Genomic DNA, 18,397 nt, shown 5'->3' with positions numbered 1-18,397 from the left:
ATAGCACTTAGTCTGTTCCCTCTATTACAGGCTGCCAAATAAATTAGAGTCTTTGGAAAAAATTCAAACTGGATATTATGGAGGCAAAATTAACATGAACTCCTACTTGTCAGATACTTATTTGTCATTTGCCATAAACCAAACAAGCCATAAGTGTATTAACGAGAAAGAAGGGCTGACGGTCAAGGGAGCTTCTCTATCTGTAAATTACTCAGCAAGTTAGCAATTAATCAAAAACATCTAATTCCCTCAAATGCCAAATTCAGTTCAAACAATAAAGGTCTGATCAATTTTTAAAGGCATTAGCTCTATATTTAATCAGTTAAACTGGCCTAAGAATGAAAAATCATAGATTTGTTCACATACACATTATTTACAGAGAAATATATAATCCTGCTACCTTTGCAATCACCTTTCATTTGGGAATTTCTTAGGGAAAATAAAAGAAAATGAAAGTAATTTGGCCTATGACTTCCAGAATAATGTCATAATCTGAGTTTTAGGAAAGAAAGAGAAAGAAAATTTTCAAGTTGGAAGGTACCAGAGTGATTAATTGGTCTAACATACTCATTTGGCAGAGAAGAAAAGAGAAATACAAGTGTCTTGAGCTAATACAATTTACTCAAACTCTTGCAATTAAAATGAGACTAACACCCCATTTTCTGTCTTTTGTTTCCATTTCTTTCCTCTGAAGCATACTTTGTATATTAGTACCATCTTCCTCCCAAATTTTTACAAGTTAACAGTGGGAAGAGTGGGAATCTGGAAAAAAGATAAGGGAGGGAATTATTAGAGATGTTAATGCTCAAACAATGAGCCATATGTATTAATATATCATTTGATAAGAAAAATAATTTTTACAAAACATTAAGTCAACATTAGCAGAAACAAACTTCAGAGATCAAAAATATCGTGGAATTGAATGTTAATTTAGAAATTTAAGCTACCATCTTCAAGAAAACGGCAGACCAACTGAAAACTGGATTTCAATTTTTGTGTCCTTTTAATGACTAGTTCTATATGTTGTTTCTCTTTATCTGGAGAAATATTCTAATATAATACATATCAGTCTGAAGGAATTTAGGTTCTCAAGTTAAAAAAAGGTTTCGGATTTTTTTTTTAACCTATGCTACAAAAATACACATTTATATATTCCCCAATTATATATTTTTAACCTCTACAGTGATAAAAGTTCCAAAATTCTGTTGCTGAACTGCTTTCTTGCATGGTCTTAAACAGTTATTTTTATAGAGCATAAAATCTGCATAATTCTTTACAATAAAATCTGCTCAGAAACTCTAAATACTTGTTAACTACCATTAGAGTTGAATGAAACAGTTTTCAGTAAGAAAAGTACAGGATTGGTTCAAAACTTTTTTTTTTAGAAAAATATACTGTATATAATACCTCTAGAAAATTACACAGACCATAAGCTTTTATTTAATGTGAAGGCACAACTTTAACATAGCTAAAAGCAAACATATTTCAATTATTTAACACATAATTGTCAGTACCAGTTCTTAAAAATACATATTTGCAAGCATATCATTAAAATTTTTTTCAGATTGTCAAATCAAAAGTCAATTTAAAAAGTCAAACTCTATTTGTAGAAATTGTCAGTTAACATATTATTGCAGGTCTACATAATACTATTGTTGGACAATCTGTTCACCAGCAGTCACAGGGTTTTCTTCATTTGTTGCATAGTCCAGATGGTCCATCATCTAGGCATAAATAAAAGGTATTAAGAAATCCAAATTTTCAACATGCCCCCAGCATTCTCAATTGGCAAAAGGATTTCCAGTTTTTAAGAAAGAGAAGACCCCATAGAAGCAAGCACTCTTTTGGAACAATGTATGGGTTCAATATCCATACTCCTCGGGACACACTCAAGGTGACAATCACTTTTTCAGGAAGCCTAATCATTTGACTCAGGACTAATTTTCTCTGGATCTTCCACTATTTCCATCTCTCAGTATGAATACTACCCTGAATGGCAGTGGGAACTCCATCACAAGATATTCCTGATGCTTATTCCAGGACAATATTTCAAGCAGTATCCATGTCCAGAGGTGGAAAAACTAAAAATGGCTCCACAAACACTGTGAGAATACCCCCTGGGTCAGGGACAGTGGCTGATACCTTGAATTGACCTTAGGATAATTTAGCAATGATAAATGAACATATGTGTGTGTGTGTGTGTGTGTGTGTGTGTGTGTGTACACACACATTTATTTTTTGGCCATACATGTGGCCTGTGGAAGTTTCTGGGCTAGGGGTCAAACCCACAGCATAGTAGCAAACTGGGCCACTACAGTGACAACACTGGATCCTTAATCCACTGCACCACAAGGGAACTCCTAATAAATGAAATTTTTAAAAGACTGTATGATAAAAATTTTTATTAAGAACAAAGAAACTAAAGGTATTAAAGGTCAAATGCTATCTGAAAATAAAATCAAGAATACATTTTCTATAGACTTTTTTAGAGTAATTACCAATTAAACTTTTCTCACATGATCAGTTCAGCTCTTCCCATATTCCCATAAAAATCTTTCTATACTTGGGAATGAAGGAAAGAACCACTTGAATGTTTTCAGTGTTTTTACCCTATTCTTCAGGAAAAACTACTTGAAAATAGAAGAAAAAAGTACTTAATGTCTTTCTGAAGACTGTCAAAGATTTTTAGTCATTAAACTCAAATATTGTGATGCACTTTTCCCCTTCTCTTTTACGAAGAAGTAGAAGACAAGCACGATAAGTGTTGCTATTTTTTATAAACTCATTCTAAAAGCTTTAGTGTTTTTGTTGTTGTTGTTGTTGTTGTGGTTTTTTGTTTTTGCAAGAAGAAGTAGAGAGAGGGATAATTTCTGAATAGGGTTTTGGGACTTGCCAGACAAAGAAAACACATGAGCTGAGGCTCTCAGCTGACAAGTGTCTCAAGTGATAGAGACAGCTTATAAAACCCAAACCTGATGCTCTGAGTCATTTCAATCCCCCAAACAATCAGTTTTGAGGTCCTCTATTTGCCAAAGATTTCCTCTAGATTAAGGTAGTTGCATATTCATAGTACTTCTGTGTGGAGGGGGAAAGAGAGAGAGAAAAAAAAAAAAAAGCCAAATCAAGACAGGTAACACAAAAGATAAAGTTTTGTGGAAGAGTTGCTTTAGTCAGGATATAAATAAGAGAGGGAAAGAAGCATGTGAGATATATTTAGGCCCCCTTTCTTCGTAGTAATTTAGATGCTCTGGGTTTAGGAGGTTGGAGCTGTGGGGAAAGAGAACTGAAGCAACCTTGGAAGAATGGATGGTGGGGACTCTCTTTCTTCCACAAGATCTGCTAACCCTGGTAATGGTAACCTAATGAAATAATAAAAATAACACGGAAATATAAAGAGCAAACTTGATGTCCTCCGAAATTGGGTCAGCTAGCCTGGCACTTACTGATAGCTGTGAACCAATCTCCAGAAGCTGTCTAATAAAATGCTCATTAAAGTACAGTAACTGGAGAGCTGCTGATACTACAGCAGAGTTGTTCTCAGTATCTGTATTCTGACTTGTCAGTTATAGCTTGTGACTTCTAAAAATAATTAGAAGCACTAGTGACATTTAACAGAGGACAAACCCAGTGTTTACTGGATATTAACAAACTGAAAAGTTAATTCCCACTCAGAGTAAAATAGCCCATTGGAGGTTGCTGTATAAATCTAACTCCACTGATTTAGGATTAGAAACAAAAAAATTCTCCCAAAGGCATGATTTCTATTCATTGTTCTATATGCCAAAGTAATTATGCCACTACTTAATTTTTCTCTCTGGAGAAAAAAACACTTTAACTTTCTCTCTACTCATTAGAAAATAAATGAAACTGGGAGTTCCCATCATGGCTTAGTGTAAACGAATCTGACTAGCATCCATGGCTGGTTCAATCCCTAGCCTTGTTCGGTGGGTTAAGGATCAGGTGTTGCCTCGAGCTGTGGTATAGATCGCAGATGCAGCTTGGATCCCTTGTTGCTGTGGCTATGGTGTTGCCTCAAGCTGTGGTATAGGTAGCAGATGTAGCTTGGATCCCTTGTTGCTGTGGCTATGGTGTAGGCCGATTTGACCCCTAGCCTGGGAATCGCCATATGCTGCAGGTGCGGCCCTAAAAAGATCAAAAAAAAAAAAAGAAAGAAAGAAAGAAAAGAAAAAACTGAAAACCTGTAATTCTTGAAGCACTCCAGAAAAATAGTTTATAAAAAACACAGTGTAGGAGTTTCCACTGTGGCACTCTGGAGTGCTGGGATGCAGGTTCGATGCCCGGCACAGCACAGTGGGCTGAGGATCTGGTGTGGCCACAGCTGTGGCATAGGTCACAACTGCAGTTTAGATCTGACCCCTGGCCTGGAAACTTCCATATGCCATGGGGCAGCCAAAAAAGAAAGAAAAAAAAAACAAAAAAAACACCACAGTGTAAGTAGCTTTGAGCTATAGAAAGGAATATATAATTACGGTTTCCAAGCTAGTATTAGTTTAGTGACATCCTATAGAAAATATTATTTTCTTTTTTTTCCCCCTTTTTTGGTTGCTCCACCACTCATTGAGTTCCCAGGCCAGGGATCAGATCTGAGCCATAGCTGTGGCCTAGGCAGTAGGCAAAGTCAGATCCTTCAACCCACTGTGCTGGGCTGGGGATAGAACCTGCATCCCAGTGCTGCAGAGATGCCACTGATCCTGTTGTGCCAGAGCAGGAACTCCAACATTACTTCTTTTGCTCAGAGAAATTTATAGAAGGTTGCAGGACTCCAAGTAAAAATATTAAAGTATTTCTATGAGGTCTCTAAGTTATAGCAACAAACGAGGAATAATTTGCCCTTTGGAAACAGCATAAAAAGGCTGTCAGGGCTACCCACGACATTTATAAAACTCCAGGAGAGAGTCTTGCTTTCTACTATTCTTACACTCAATTCTAATATCAGGCATTAGAATGAACCGAATAATAACAGCAAAAAACAAATGTGCCATCACCTTAGACTCTGATTTTAATTTATATTACTTGTTTTATATTTGATTCTTTCAGCAAAAACTTTTGGCACTTACAAAAAAATGTTTATGTATAAAGAATGTAGAGATATAATTCTAGTTTAGTGTTTTAAGAGTGCCTTTTACAATATCTTAAACAATTTTGGTAATCTGATGAAGGCTACTAAAACATAATCTGGAAGCTAATACATACACACAAAATTGACTAAAGGTCAGTGGATTAAAGATTGAACATTCTATTTGTTTTGCATGAAGAATTTCAGTAACACAGATAGAATGTGCAGTGTATAAAACACTGTTATCAGCACTGTGGGTTCCCAACACCCAGGAGATAATAATTTAAGTGAGGGAGGAATACATAAATACCTACAGGACAAGACAGATGTAAAGTATTTAAAGTCAAAGTCTAAAAAAAATATGGGGAAAAGTGAACCTAATTTCAGTTGGAGAACTCCTGGATGTCTGCTTGGAGAAGGCAGCTTTTGAGTTGGGAGTTACATAAGGGATATTCTGGAGACAGAGATAATGGAGGTGGGAGGGGAGGAGGGCAAGGATTATCACACTGTTAGCCAAAGAGATGAACTGGTAACTGCCTGAGGGCTGTCTTCAGGGTTTACCCTCTTGGCCTCCTATACTGAGTCCATACTTAGTCTCCCTCTAGTTTACCGGGCTTGCTGAGCTTCCCATTCTACTTTCAAAGCCCCTACCTAGCCTTACCTGATTTCAACGTCGCCTTGCCTCTCTAGGCCCTGGGCTAAGCCACCGCTATAGATTACAAATTCTCTTACCAGCCTGTAGATCCAAACTACGAAAGAAAAGACAGTGTCTTCAGGATTAAGTAACTTGCCAGAACTACTGCTAAAGCCAATAATATACTGGCTCTCACAAATGACAACATTTGAGCTAAATTAAGTTGGACTTTAAAGGTTGGACAAAAGGAATGAGAGGTTTTCTTCTTCATATTAACAGAGGGCATTACATCTTATAACTTTTAAATATGTTAGTTTTCTGGAAAAATAGACTCCCTGCTGGTAGCAGCTTATATTATTCTGCAATTAGCTGCCTAAAATTTCAGCAAATGTACATTCTTAGTATTTTAAAATTTTGTGCACAGTGGGAAAATGACCATGTTTATTTTAACAAAATCTTTTTCTCTGAGGCTTGTGATGGCCTTTTACAAATAAGTAGTTAAAAGAACTGGACTTAACAAAGACTGAAAGTTTAATATCCAAACCAGGAAAATGGAAATCTAGTTAATGAACTGAAAAGTAATGATCAGGAATTCCCATTGTGGCTCAGCGGGTTAAGAACCCGACTAGTATCCATGAGGATGTGGGTTTAATCCCCAGCCTCGCTCAGTGGGTTAAGGATCCGGACCTGCTGCAAGCTGTGGCTCAGATCTGGTATTTTCCAGAGTGTGGCGTAGGCCAGCAGCTGTAGCTCCTATTTGACCTATAGCTTGGGAACTTCCATATGCTGTAGGTGCGGCCATAAAAAGAAAGAAAGAAAGAAAGAAAGAAAGAAAGAAAGAAAGAAAGAAAGAAAGGAAGGAAGGAAGGAAGGAAGGAAGGAAGGAAGGAAGGAAGGAAGGAAGGAAGGAAAAAAGAAATGACCAAACCAACTAATAAACCAAAACAAAAAACCCCAATTCTTACAAATATAGCAAATACATTTATAGCACTAGTGATGTTCCTAATACTATAATTAAGCAACTTGCAGCTACTACAACAACCTTCTAAAGTAGGTTGATTATTATCCCATTTTACATCGGAGGAAATAAGAGGCACCAAGAAGCTAAGCACCTTGCCTAAGTTCACATGGCTAATAATAAACAAAATCAGAATTCAAACTTAGGCAGTCTGGCACCAGACTCCATGATTTTTATTAGTATGTGGTATTTTATATTCTAAATGTCTTAACCTAATAAAATTATTACCACACTACAAAAGTGAGAAGTTTATCACTAAAATTGTCCTATCTTTTCAGACACTTTTAAATGTATTTTCCTACAATAAACTGTCTTATTTAACTTCTACGTTTTGTGGTGAAGGCCCTGGAGTCTGCCCTTCTGGGTAATTTACTATGGCTTTACGTCCAGCTGCAATGATACATTTGCAGGAATCTTTTTCCTTTATAGGTAGCTGCTATAAAGCAGTATCATTTCTTTCAAGGTCACGATTTCTAAGAATGAAACTTGGATGGTCCAGGGGAGAGCATTTATTCATAGGGAATATAAATGCCTCCCTTGGTTGAATTCTCTCCTTACATACCGTCCCCTTTTTCCTCAATAAACATCATGGAGAGAGAAAGGAGCAACGGTGCTATAATAAAACACTCCAACCTTAAAGCTGGATTAAAGGGAAAGGAAAAATTTGCAAGCAAAAATAAAATTTCGGTGATAAAAATAAGAGCAGACATATTTAAATCTGTAAGATAGTACCATGTTCACCCACCAATAGTCTCAAATTTAAACTCTAACTTCAATAAAGATTTAACACCAAACCTAAACAACGTTTCCCCATGCTGCTTGTCCTCCTTGTCCTGATTTACCTCATAATTAGGTAATAGGTGCCCCTAAAAGTAGAAACCTTGCAGTCACAGTTCTGTCCTGAGTCTTTTCTTCTCTGTCTACATTCTTCCTCACTCACTGAGTTTGTTAGTGATACTCCCTAATTTCTGACTCTAGCTAGATCTGTCTCCTGCACATCAGGGGATGTTTACTCAACTGCTTATTAGTTATTTATCTCTCCCTGGTGGTCCCATAGGTATTTTGAAATGTCCAACATTGAATTCATCATCTTATCCCTCAAATCTGTTGCCCTTCTTAATTCCAGTGAATGGTCTCACCATATACCCATGTAGTTATTTAAGTCAGAAACCTTGGAATCCATTCCTACACTGAATCTATCACCAGATTGCATTAATTATGCCTCTAAATTTCTCTTGACTTTGTTCACTTCTCCCACTCTCACTACCTTGCTATTTCTGGCTACTATTGCTTCTAATAGTTATAGCTGTATAAAGTTTTGCTCCCTCCTTCAATCCATTTTCTAGATTTCTTAAAACTCTTAAATGGTCTCCAATGTTCCTAGGATATAATCTAAGCTCTTTAACATCTTTCAGGACCCTACAGGCTCTTTCCCTTGCATCCTTTTCCAGTTTTCATTTCCTATAGCTCCCTTATTCTCATACAATTTGTCGGCCATTCTAAATTTTCTTTGGTTCCCAAATCTGTCATGCTCTTCCCTCTGAGCCTTTGAAGTCATGGTTCTCTCAATATGGAACACACAGCTCAGTCTTAAAGTCTCAATATAAACTTAACATTCTTTAGGAAGGCTTCCTTCCCCAAATCACCTCTGTCTCAAAACCATAAGCACTGTGTCCCACTTTTAGGTTTCATGACACCCTGCCATAACTAACACATTTATCACACTTTATTGTTAGTGACTCTATCTATATTCTCCACTAGACTCTAACCTTCAAAAGGTTAGTTAAAATACTACCTGCTCAAACTACTGCTCAATACACATTTGTAAAATGAATAAATAGAAAATTATTTTTTTTAAATGATGACAAAGAACACTACTTGGCCTAAGGTGAGTTTCTTGTAGGCAGCATATTGAAGGTTTTTGCCTTTTTATCCACTCAGCCACTCTGTGTCTTTTGATTGGGGCGTTCAGTCCATTGACATTTAAGGTGATAATTGATAGATGATTATTTATTGCCATTTGAACCTCGTGTAAAGAACACTTCTTGGGATGTGACTTTGAAAAACTAGTATTAGAATGTGTTACATGACATACTTTTATTTTTAAAAATTTGTAAGATAAAAAACTCCATGTGGGTGTCCTCTTCATGGAAAAGTTACAAGCTATCTTACTAGATTAGTCAAGGCCTTTATAGCCATAAACTAATGTTATGTGTCTAAATACAAGTTGAGACAATGGCATTGTGAAAAAGGAAAGGTAAATTTTATTATTTTATCCTAACCTCAAAGAAATTATGAGATTTACCCTGAAGAATTCTATGCTGGTGTTTTTTTCAATTATAGTAGTCTAACTTAAAATGTTAATCACCTCTTGTCAAATAAAGATGACACTACGACCAACCACAAGGTGGATATGAACTTTGAACTGTTTACTGACTAACAGAATTGCAGCCACCCACCCAAAGTATCTCTATTTTTGTTTCATGTGACCACTGACACGCATGCATGAGGGTGGATGATGGAGGGTAGTTTGTTGTAACAGGGCAAAGCAGAGCTAACTGCCTCATGGAGGGATCAATGCCATGACCCTGACCTCAACAGGCTACTGTTTCCCAACCTTCCTCAGTTTCAACGCAAACAAACAAACTTTACTGGAATGCCAAGAATATTTAGGAAAAGAAGAAAGAGGTTTAACTTTAATGAAGAACAAACCCAAACGTGATAGATTCTGGTATCCAGATTCTCTCTGTTCTAGGAATTTTACAGAAAGGTCCATCTTCATTCATTTAAATCTGAAATGAGTGCCCTCTTTCATTTAGATGCCAATTTAGATGCTGTAGAGAGTATACTTATCTGCAAAACCTCAGGACACTTACTATGGATAGCTAATGTCAGTATTAAAATTTAGTACTTAAACATGGGTTTTACTTTTCATGAAGATGATTTTTGTGTGGCTTCTGAAAACTCATGTCGAAATGCTGTATTGATTTTCCCTGACACCCTCCCATTGCTTCTTGGTAGTTTTATCCTAAGTCATCAGAATTTTGGCATCAGATTGCAGTGGGGAGAGGATTTGATGATGCAGCAGGTGAACAATAAGGATGCAGTAGTGGAAAAAACTTAGGACATTCTGACAGATTCAAGGCAACTTTTTGGCATGTAAAAGCTTTGATATATATATAAGCAGTTCCCAATCAAAATTAGGCAGAGAGAGTCATAGATAACTTGGTAACCAAAATATAAGCACATACCTCATAGCCGCTACCTTTCCAGAACTTTTTCATTTCCTTACGTCTCCAAGCAACAACTGAGGCAGTAATTAGTGTGCAGGGTACTAAATAGAGGAGAGCAGGTTGCCCCTTTTTCATCAGCACCAGAACAACAAATGTAAGTATCATGCCAACAGCATAGGCTACAAGAAAATATCAAGCGTTAGTCATTTCTACATGTTATCAAGGGTGGATTTTAACTCCCTCACTGAAGTACTGTTTTTAGCTATTTCTGAGGATGTTTTTGCCCTATGATTTCTTTTCAAAATTTCATTATTTTCCAAGACAGTAGTTAGAAAAGACAGAGCTTTTGAAAATTCTGGAAACTGGTTAGTATTTCCATTATAATTACCCTTATCATTAATCATCGATAAAGATAATAATTCAAGAAAATCTCAATAATCTGTCACTATTAAGGATGTTGAGTTGTTCCACATTTCAGATAACTAAAATTGGTGCCTGTAGGTACTAACAGCTGCTTTTAAAAAAATCTTCCTAATAATGAGTATATACTTCTTTGTCTTCTTCAACAAGTACATATCAAATGTCATTTGATCTTTTCTTTCTTTTTAGGGTCATACCCACGGCATATGGAAATTCCTAGGCTAGGGGTTGAATAGGAGCTGCAGTTGCTGGCCTACACCACAGCCACAGGAACACAGGATTCGAGCCACATCTGCGACCTACACTGCAGCTTGTGGCAATGCTGGATCCTTAACCCACTGGGTGAGGCCAGGGATCGAACCCACATCCTCACAGAGACTATGTTGGGTTCTTAACCTGATGAGCCACAATAGGAACTCCCCAATCTTTATTAATGACTCAGAGTTTCATTATGAACATAGGATCTCAGAGTATTGGAGCTAGGAGGGCCTTTACAGATAGTGCAGTCCACCTTCTCAATTTATAAATGAAGCAATGGAGGGCCAGGGAAGTTAAGTAAGTGTCCCAAAGTTATACAGCAGAACTGACATTCTTAGAACAGTATCTAAATGGCTATCTAAATGGCTCTGGTGCAGGCCATTTGCCTAAGAATAAAGAACTTTGATATATAAACTTTGAGATAACTATTTGTTATGCTCAGAAGTAGTAAAATTTGTCTGTTCTCAATAATAGAAATAAAAGGATAAGTGACAACTACCTCTGCTATCCCAGGTGAGATGCTATTGTGCCATAAATTGATTTATGTTAATATGTAATTACTATATAGTATTTTAAAAATCTGCAATTATATAATTTATTGACAACTTATGTGCCATGTGCTCTAGTACACGTTTTATGTACAGAACCTAATGTTTTTCTTTTTCATATAATTTCCTTTTTGAACCTCAAAAACCTTGTAATATAGGTAGTAAAGTATACATATCTCTTTTGATGGAAAAAAAACATGTCTTAATTAATAGGGAAGAATTAGAATTCAGGACTCCTTGTTTTCAGACCTTTCCCTACAGGCAATACAGTTCAATATAATAAAAAGAAAAAACAAAAAATTACCAATTGTGGAGGAAACATAGTATATAGAAGAACCAGTCTGAACATCAAATCTTCTACAGTATGCAATCAATAGGCCTAAAAAAACACCTCACGTTATTTTCTTGAAGCAACAACAGCAACATAAATGCATCTGTTAACTATGGCAATAGTGTATGCTGAATGGTATTTAATCTGAATTTTTGCATCATTAGAACATTAAATTGAATTCTGGACAAAATTTTATACGCTGATTTTGAAAAACTTAATACCATATATTAAATATTTTCCTAAGCCATTAAGCAAACTTTAAAAACATGAGTTTTACTAGCTGCTTAATATTCTATGTCCTGGAGAAATTTTTTTTATATTTCTGTGGTATCAGCTGTAATGTCTCCTCTTTCATTAAACCTCTCTCTTTTTTTCTTGGTTCATCTACCTAAAGGTCTGTCAATTTTGTTTATCTTTTTAAAGAATCAACTTCTTTTTTAAATATTTCCTATTATTTTCCTTTCTCTATTTCTGCTCTAATCTTTATTATTTCCTTTCTTTTGCTACCTCTGGGTTTAGTTTGTTCCACTTTTTCTAGTCCTTGTGGGTGTAAAGAAAGGTTGTATATTTGAGATCTATAAGATTATTGCTATAAAATTTCTTCTTAGAACTGCTTTTGCTGCATCCCATAAGATTTGAAATGTTGTGTTTCTCTTTTCACCATCTCCCGACAAGTTTTTTACTTCTCTTTTAATATTTTCTTTGATCTACTTATTGTTTAGGAGTGTGTTAATTTCCATGTATTTGTTTTTTTTTAGAAAACTTTATTATCATGCTCCCTTGTGACTAGATACAGTTCCCAGTGCTATACAGCAGGACCTCATTGCTTATCCATTCCAAAGGCAGTAATCTGCACCTATTAACCCCAAGTTCTCAATCCATCTCACTCCCTCCCCCACCCCCTTGGCAACCACAAGTCTACTCTCTAAGTCCATGATTTTCTTTTCTATGGACAAGTTAATAATTTCTATGTATTTGTGAATATTCCATTTTTCCTCCTGTTATTGACTTCTAGTTTTGTGCTACAGTGGTCAGGAAATATACAGTGGAAAGGAAATAATGATTTCAATCTTAAATTTGTTAAGATTTGTTTTGTGTCCTAACATATACTCTATCCTAGAAAACATTTAATGTGTGCTTCATAATATGTACATTCTGTTGTTATATGGAATATTCTATATATGTCTCTAGTCCATTTGGTCTCTAGTGTTGAGAAAAATATTTAAATGTATCAAGGAAGAGCATCAAGGAAGACAATTTCAAGTTATGATCAAAGAACTCTCCCTTCCTACAAGAAGGAAGTAATTTAGAATTTAACATAGAGTTCAAATAACCCTCATTTGTAAGCAAGCAAGTATATGGAAACAACCCATTTTATTACTTTATTTATTTAGTAAACACTATTATGAAAATGTAAGAATGACATTCAATTGCCTAAAAAATTCAGAAAAAAATGTACTATCTTTATGGGTTGTTTCAGTGAATTAGTTTTGGTCCCTAGATAATTAATCAAATAAGTTTCTTGGTATTCCTTGTTATTTGCTGTTTAATCACATTTCGATACATTACAAACAGTGATACCCACCCCTAAAATTAGAATTTAGCTTTTAGAATTAAGTCACATACTGTCAGAAACTCTGCTTTGTAGGGGCCTTAAACATTTTACTTTAAGAATGCAATATTTACACACTGTCACACTATTTTCACCAAGTCTATGATACATGCTATATATAAGCTTTTTATAGGACATGATGTGGAACTGGTAAAATTGGGTTTAAGTTTAAAGAAATCTTAAGGTTATTCAATAGAATGCTTTCCCTACTTTATTAATTATGTTAATTTTTTTGGTGGTGTTGTCTTTTTGCCTTTTCTAAGGCTGCTCTCATGGCATATGGAAGTTCCCAGGCTAGGGGTCTAATTGGAGCTGTAGCCACCAGCCTGCGCCAGAGCCACAGCAATGTGGGATCCGAGCCGTGTCTTCGGCCTACACCACAGCCTACGGCAACGCCGGATCCTTAACCCACTAAGTGAGGCCAGGGATTGAACCCGAAACCTCATCATTCCTAATCGGATTTGTTAACCACTGAGCCACAACGGGAACTCCTAATTATGTGAATAGAGGCTCACTGAAATAAGAGAGCAGCTACACTGGACTCTTCATCCAGCTCACATGGCAACACTTTGTTTCTCTCTCTACCCAGCTTCTACTATATCAATGAAAGGGCTTTTTCAGAAGGGTCAGTACTCTTTACCCAGCCACAGGTAGTTAGTGCAGAAGGAAACTGTATGAAAAGTGGGGAAGACAAACACTCAGTTGAGAAACATTATTAATTATTTCTAAGCTATATTATTCCTGGGCTGGGATTAAGTTTACAGGTTGCACAGAGAGGAAAATAACACAGAACTGCAGTAACTGACAGAGAAGACATGCTAGGAGAAGGTGATAAATTCCACCATATGCTGTTGGTATTATAGTGCCCTGCAAGGTGGCATTCTAATGTTCCTCCTCATTATCAGGACATTGCTTAGTAACTAATTCCTAAACTAATTTTCCTAGAACATTGCTATTATTTTAAAATACAAGTAATAGAAATTATAATACATTTGTTATTATTAAATTCACCTTTAAAAAGGGGATTTGATATATACTTTCTTGGGAAAAAGGTCAAACTGACCCTAGTTACTTCCTCTAAAACACTTTTTGAGCCATGGGAGATATACTTTGGTTGTCACCATTTGAGCTTTCTTCCACCCCTCAAAACACTTTTTCTCCATCTTTGTCACTGATTCCAGCTCTAGAGACAGCCAAAAATACTTAATATAGAGTAGGTAACTTTTAAGAGATACTATCTATACATTTGACAATTTTAAACCATCATATTTTTTCTCAAATTGTTACAAACAATTGCTTACCTGGTACAATAATGTCTCCAAAACCCAATACTGAAACTGGCATAAGGCACACGCTCATTACTGAGAAATAGGCCAGCTTTGGTACTCTGATGACTACTGGTAACTGTAATTATAAAAACAAACAAACAAACAAACAAAAAAGAGGCCACCAATAAATCTCTTAGGAATTTTTACCCACATCTTTAGAAAAAGAAGGATTGATATTAGAATAATTAACATTTTAAAATTAACATTTGAGAAAGCTTGAAATTAGAGAACATAAATTAGACATATATACTCTGAATGTATAGAAAACTTGAAAGAAATAGGTATGTGGTTTTGGGAAAACAAAACCCAACACACATGTAGGGTTAACAGTATTAATCCAGTATTCCCACAACTAACTTTTTTTTTTCTTCCCTTTTTACGAAAATAGGACTCAGGCCTTGAAACAGATTTTTTTCCTCTTTTTTTTTGGTAATCGATCTGGATTTTTTTTCCCCCAAAGAAGAGTCTTATCTCAGAGGGTATGATTTAAAGTCCAATGAACATATCTGAAATACAATCCTTACTTTCTCATGGGGAGCTGAGGGTTGAGCAGTGGCTTCCACCAAGTTTCCATCATTCTAGGATGAAACCCAAGTCAATAGGTATTTAATAATTTAGAATACTAATAAAAGGGCTATATTTTGTGAGAAATAAAGTTTTACAATACCTTAACATGCACTACATGACCAATGACTCACATAAGAAGGCAAAATTATTAACTGGACACACACACTGGCAGCCCTTTATATTTAATTGCTATCCCTACCTTTTCATTATTTCCAAAAGGTCCAGCTGCAAGTTCAACCATGATACTCTCGCCATTCTAAAATTGAGAAGAAAGGTGAAAGAAACTATTCAATCACTTAAAAAGAAAAATCTGCCAGTATTTAAGAATAATTTGATCACATGGCTTAGGGTCTAGTGTAAACTGATGAAAAATGGGCTATAGGAGTTCCTGTTGTGGCACAGTGGTTAATGAATCTGACTAGGAACCATGAGGTTGCAGGTTTGATCCCTGGCCTTGCTCAGTTGGTCGAGGATCCGGCGTTGCTGTGAGCTGTGGTGTAGGTTGCAGATGCAGCTCAGATATGGTGTTGCCGTGGCTCTGGTGTAGGCTGGTGGCTACGGCTCCGATTAGACCCCTAGCCTGGGAATCTCCATATGCTGCATGGGAGCAGCCCTAGAAAAGGCAAAAAAAAAAAAAACAGAAAAAAGGGGGGGGGCTATAGAGTGCTTTTTCTAAAAGTTTTTGTAAATAGCAAAAATTAGAATCATCTACAACAAATTTCACCTAGCATGTGCTCCACTTTATCAGAGCCCAATAATTATCAGAAACTGACAGATAAACCACACTACTATTCAACTGAACATTTGAGTGCTGATTTATACTAACAAGTAATTCTAGCATTTCTAATGGGCTATACATTTTAGGTGCTTTTAGTTATATTATGTCATACACTATATGTCCTTGGTCATTTTTAGCAATAAAAATGAATAGGGCCACAAGAAATACTAATGTTTTTTATATTTAGCTTTGTAATAAATATTGGTAACTTTATTGAAATAAATACATACTTGACCTTCTGGCTGTTATCCACAGTAACAATGAAGCCAAACTTGAAAAGACTCAGCCCCAGAGAAGTTGGTAAGCTTCTCTAGCTTAAGTCCTGTCCAGTTTCAGCCATGCCAGCTTTTTATGCCCCAATCCAAACATTAACTTTAGGTAAATTTTTTCCTGTGTATGCCTAAGGTCTTTTTATGTGAGCTGTGAGAGAAGTTCATTAAAAAGTTCTTTCCTGGAGTTCCCGTCGTGGCGCAGTGGTTAACGAATCCGACTAGGAACCATGAGGTTGCGGGTTTGGTCCCTGCCCTTGCTCAGTGGGTTAATGATCCGGCGTTGCCGTGAGCTGTGGTGTAGGTTGCAGACGCGGCTTGGATCCCGCATTGCTGTGGCTCTGGCGTAGGCCGGTGGCTACAGCTCCAATTCAACCCCTAGCCTGGGAACCTCCATATGCCGCAGGAGCGGCCCAAGAAATAGCAACAACAACAACAACAACAACAACAACAACAAAGACAAAAAAAAAAAAAAAGTTCTTTCCTGACAGCCAAGTTTGTTGGGGAGAAGGGGAATATTAAGATGTAGCGAGCTAAGACTGCAGGAGTACCCATGTTATGCTTCATATTATGATAAATACATGCCCCAAACAGGGAGTGTGAAGATAAATAAATGCTAAATTTTAGGAAAATTTAATTAACTGTAATATTTATCATGTAGGTGGGCTGTGTAAGAGAAATTACTTGAGTATCTTTAAGAGGATTTCACTGATATCTGAGCTGAGTAGAAAAGGATAAAAATCCCTAACTACAGAAATCTTTTTACTCATGTTAAGCTTCAGGTTACAGAAGGGTTAAATCACAGGAGCTTATGCAAACTAACTAATATTAAATACAGTTCCTTATGGCAAACTCCCATGATGCAATTCAATTTCCAGGAAAAAAGTTTATTCTGGTTCATTTTCTCATTGTTATTTAAAACATTTAACTGAAGACCACCACTGACATCCTCTCATACATTCAAAGATATATGAGTAAGTATTATTTGCAAGATACTATACCAATATGGTGGTGGATGAAAAAAAAATGAAGACTCTTATTACCTATAGTCCTATTCTATCTGCCTGCCAACTCATTAAAAGTCTACTCATACCAGGGTCAAGAACATGTTTAGGGAGTTCCTGTTGTGGTGCAGTGGACACAAATCTGACTAGTATCCGAGGATGTGGGTTTGATCCCTGGCCTTGCTCAGTGGGTCGGGGATCCAGTGTTGCTGTGAGCTGTGGTGTAGGCAGGCAGCTGTTGCTCTGATTAGACTTCTAGCCTGGGAACTTCCATATGCCACAGGTGTGGCCCTAAAAAGCAAAAATAATAAATAAATAAAAGAACATATTTAGGACATCCAATATTTAATTCTTGAAATTCTCAGTGAAAGCCAAAAAAAAAAATCATAACTCACATCTGATTTTCAATTTGAGTTACCTAACAAACAAACCAGACTGAGAAGAATGTGTTAAAGGTAAATTTACAACAGTGAATTCCAAAGAGCACTTCCATCTTTTCCACTGGATCAGATTACTAGAAAGCACATTTCTAGTCAGTGGGAACTGAGATTGAGAAAAAGAAGATGAGAAGATGAAAAATTCCCTAAACAAGGAGTTCCAGTCTTGGTGCAGCGGAAACAAATCCAACTAGGAACCATGAGGTTGCGGGTTCAATCCCTGGCCTTGCTCAGTGGGTTAAGGATCAGGCATTGCCATGAGCTGTTGTATAGGTAACAGACAAGGCTCAGGTGTTGCTATGGCTCTGGCATAGGCCGGCAGCTACAGCTCCAATTAGATACCTAGCCTAGGAAGCTCCATATACCTCAGGTGCGGCCCTAAAAAGACAAAATAAATAAATAAATAAACAAACAAACAAACAAATAAATAAATAAAATAAAATAAAATAGAAAAATTCCCTAAGCACAGAAGAAGACTCAAAAACATTTTTATTATCATATAACCTTAAAAATCCTGAAACTTTTTTTATGTGTAGAAAATGGAAACAGTTTGCTGGCAGACATTTTTGGCATTTATAAAGTGATACTATTGTTAAAACAAGGGAAAAATTATTTTCATTTATTTATTTACTTTATTTATTTGGCCACATTCACCGCATGTGGAAGTTCCCAGGCCAGGGATTGAACCTGCATCATAGCAGTGACAACGGTGGATCCTTAACCTGCTAGGCTCCTGGGAACGCCTTAAAACACTTTTTGAACCAAATAAACTGACACAGTTGGAACAGATTTAGACAGAACTTTAGTTTTAGTAAACGAACAATTTTTTTAATAATCCATAATACCAATTTCATGCTTTTTTTAGGTTACTATTGCAAATGAA

General features: G+C 36.3%; 1 protein-coding gene across 4 annotated transcripts in view; it reads right to left on the bottom strand.

Annotated features, from left to right (window-relative positions):
- Positions 1–1,417: 1,417 nt before the first annotated feature.
- SPPL2A (signal peptide peptidase like 2A) overlaps positions 1,418–18,397 on the bottom strand; it is a 61,114-nt gene continuing 44,134 nt past the window's right edge. For 2 of the 4 annotated variants that reach the window (XM_047766359.1, XM_047766361.1), the window contains 6 exons: positions 15,226–15,282; positions 14,984–15,037; positions 14,433–14,535; positions 11,493–11,567; positions 9,981–10,141; positions 1,418–1,724 (listed from right to left, as the gene is read on the bottom strand). In XM_047766359.1, coding sequence (XP_047622315.1) covers positions 1,650–1,724; positions 9,981–10,141; positions 11,493–11,567; positions 14,433–14,535; positions 14,984–15,037; positions 15,226–15,282 — 525 coding nt within the window. In that variant the 3' untranslated portion in view covers positions 1,418–1,649. The remainder of the gene's footprint in view (positions 1,725–9,980; positions 10,142–11,492; positions 11,568–14,432; positions 14,536–14,983; positions 15,038–15,225; positions 15,283–18,397) is intronic. The other 2 variants (XM_047766360.1, XM_047766362.1) reach the window with 1 other exon arrangement.

Source organism: Phacochoerus africanus, chromosome 2 (assembly GCF_016906955.1).
Source record: "Phacochoerus africanus isolate WHEZ1 chromosome 2, ROS_Pafr_v1, whole genome shotgun sequence".
NCBI lineage: Eukaryota > Metazoa > Chordata > Mammalia > Artiodactyla > Suidae > Phacochoerus > Phacochoerus africanus.
The sequence above is the reverse complement of the archived record's forward strand: the minus strand, read 5'-3'. Positions and strand labels throughout refer to the sequence as shown.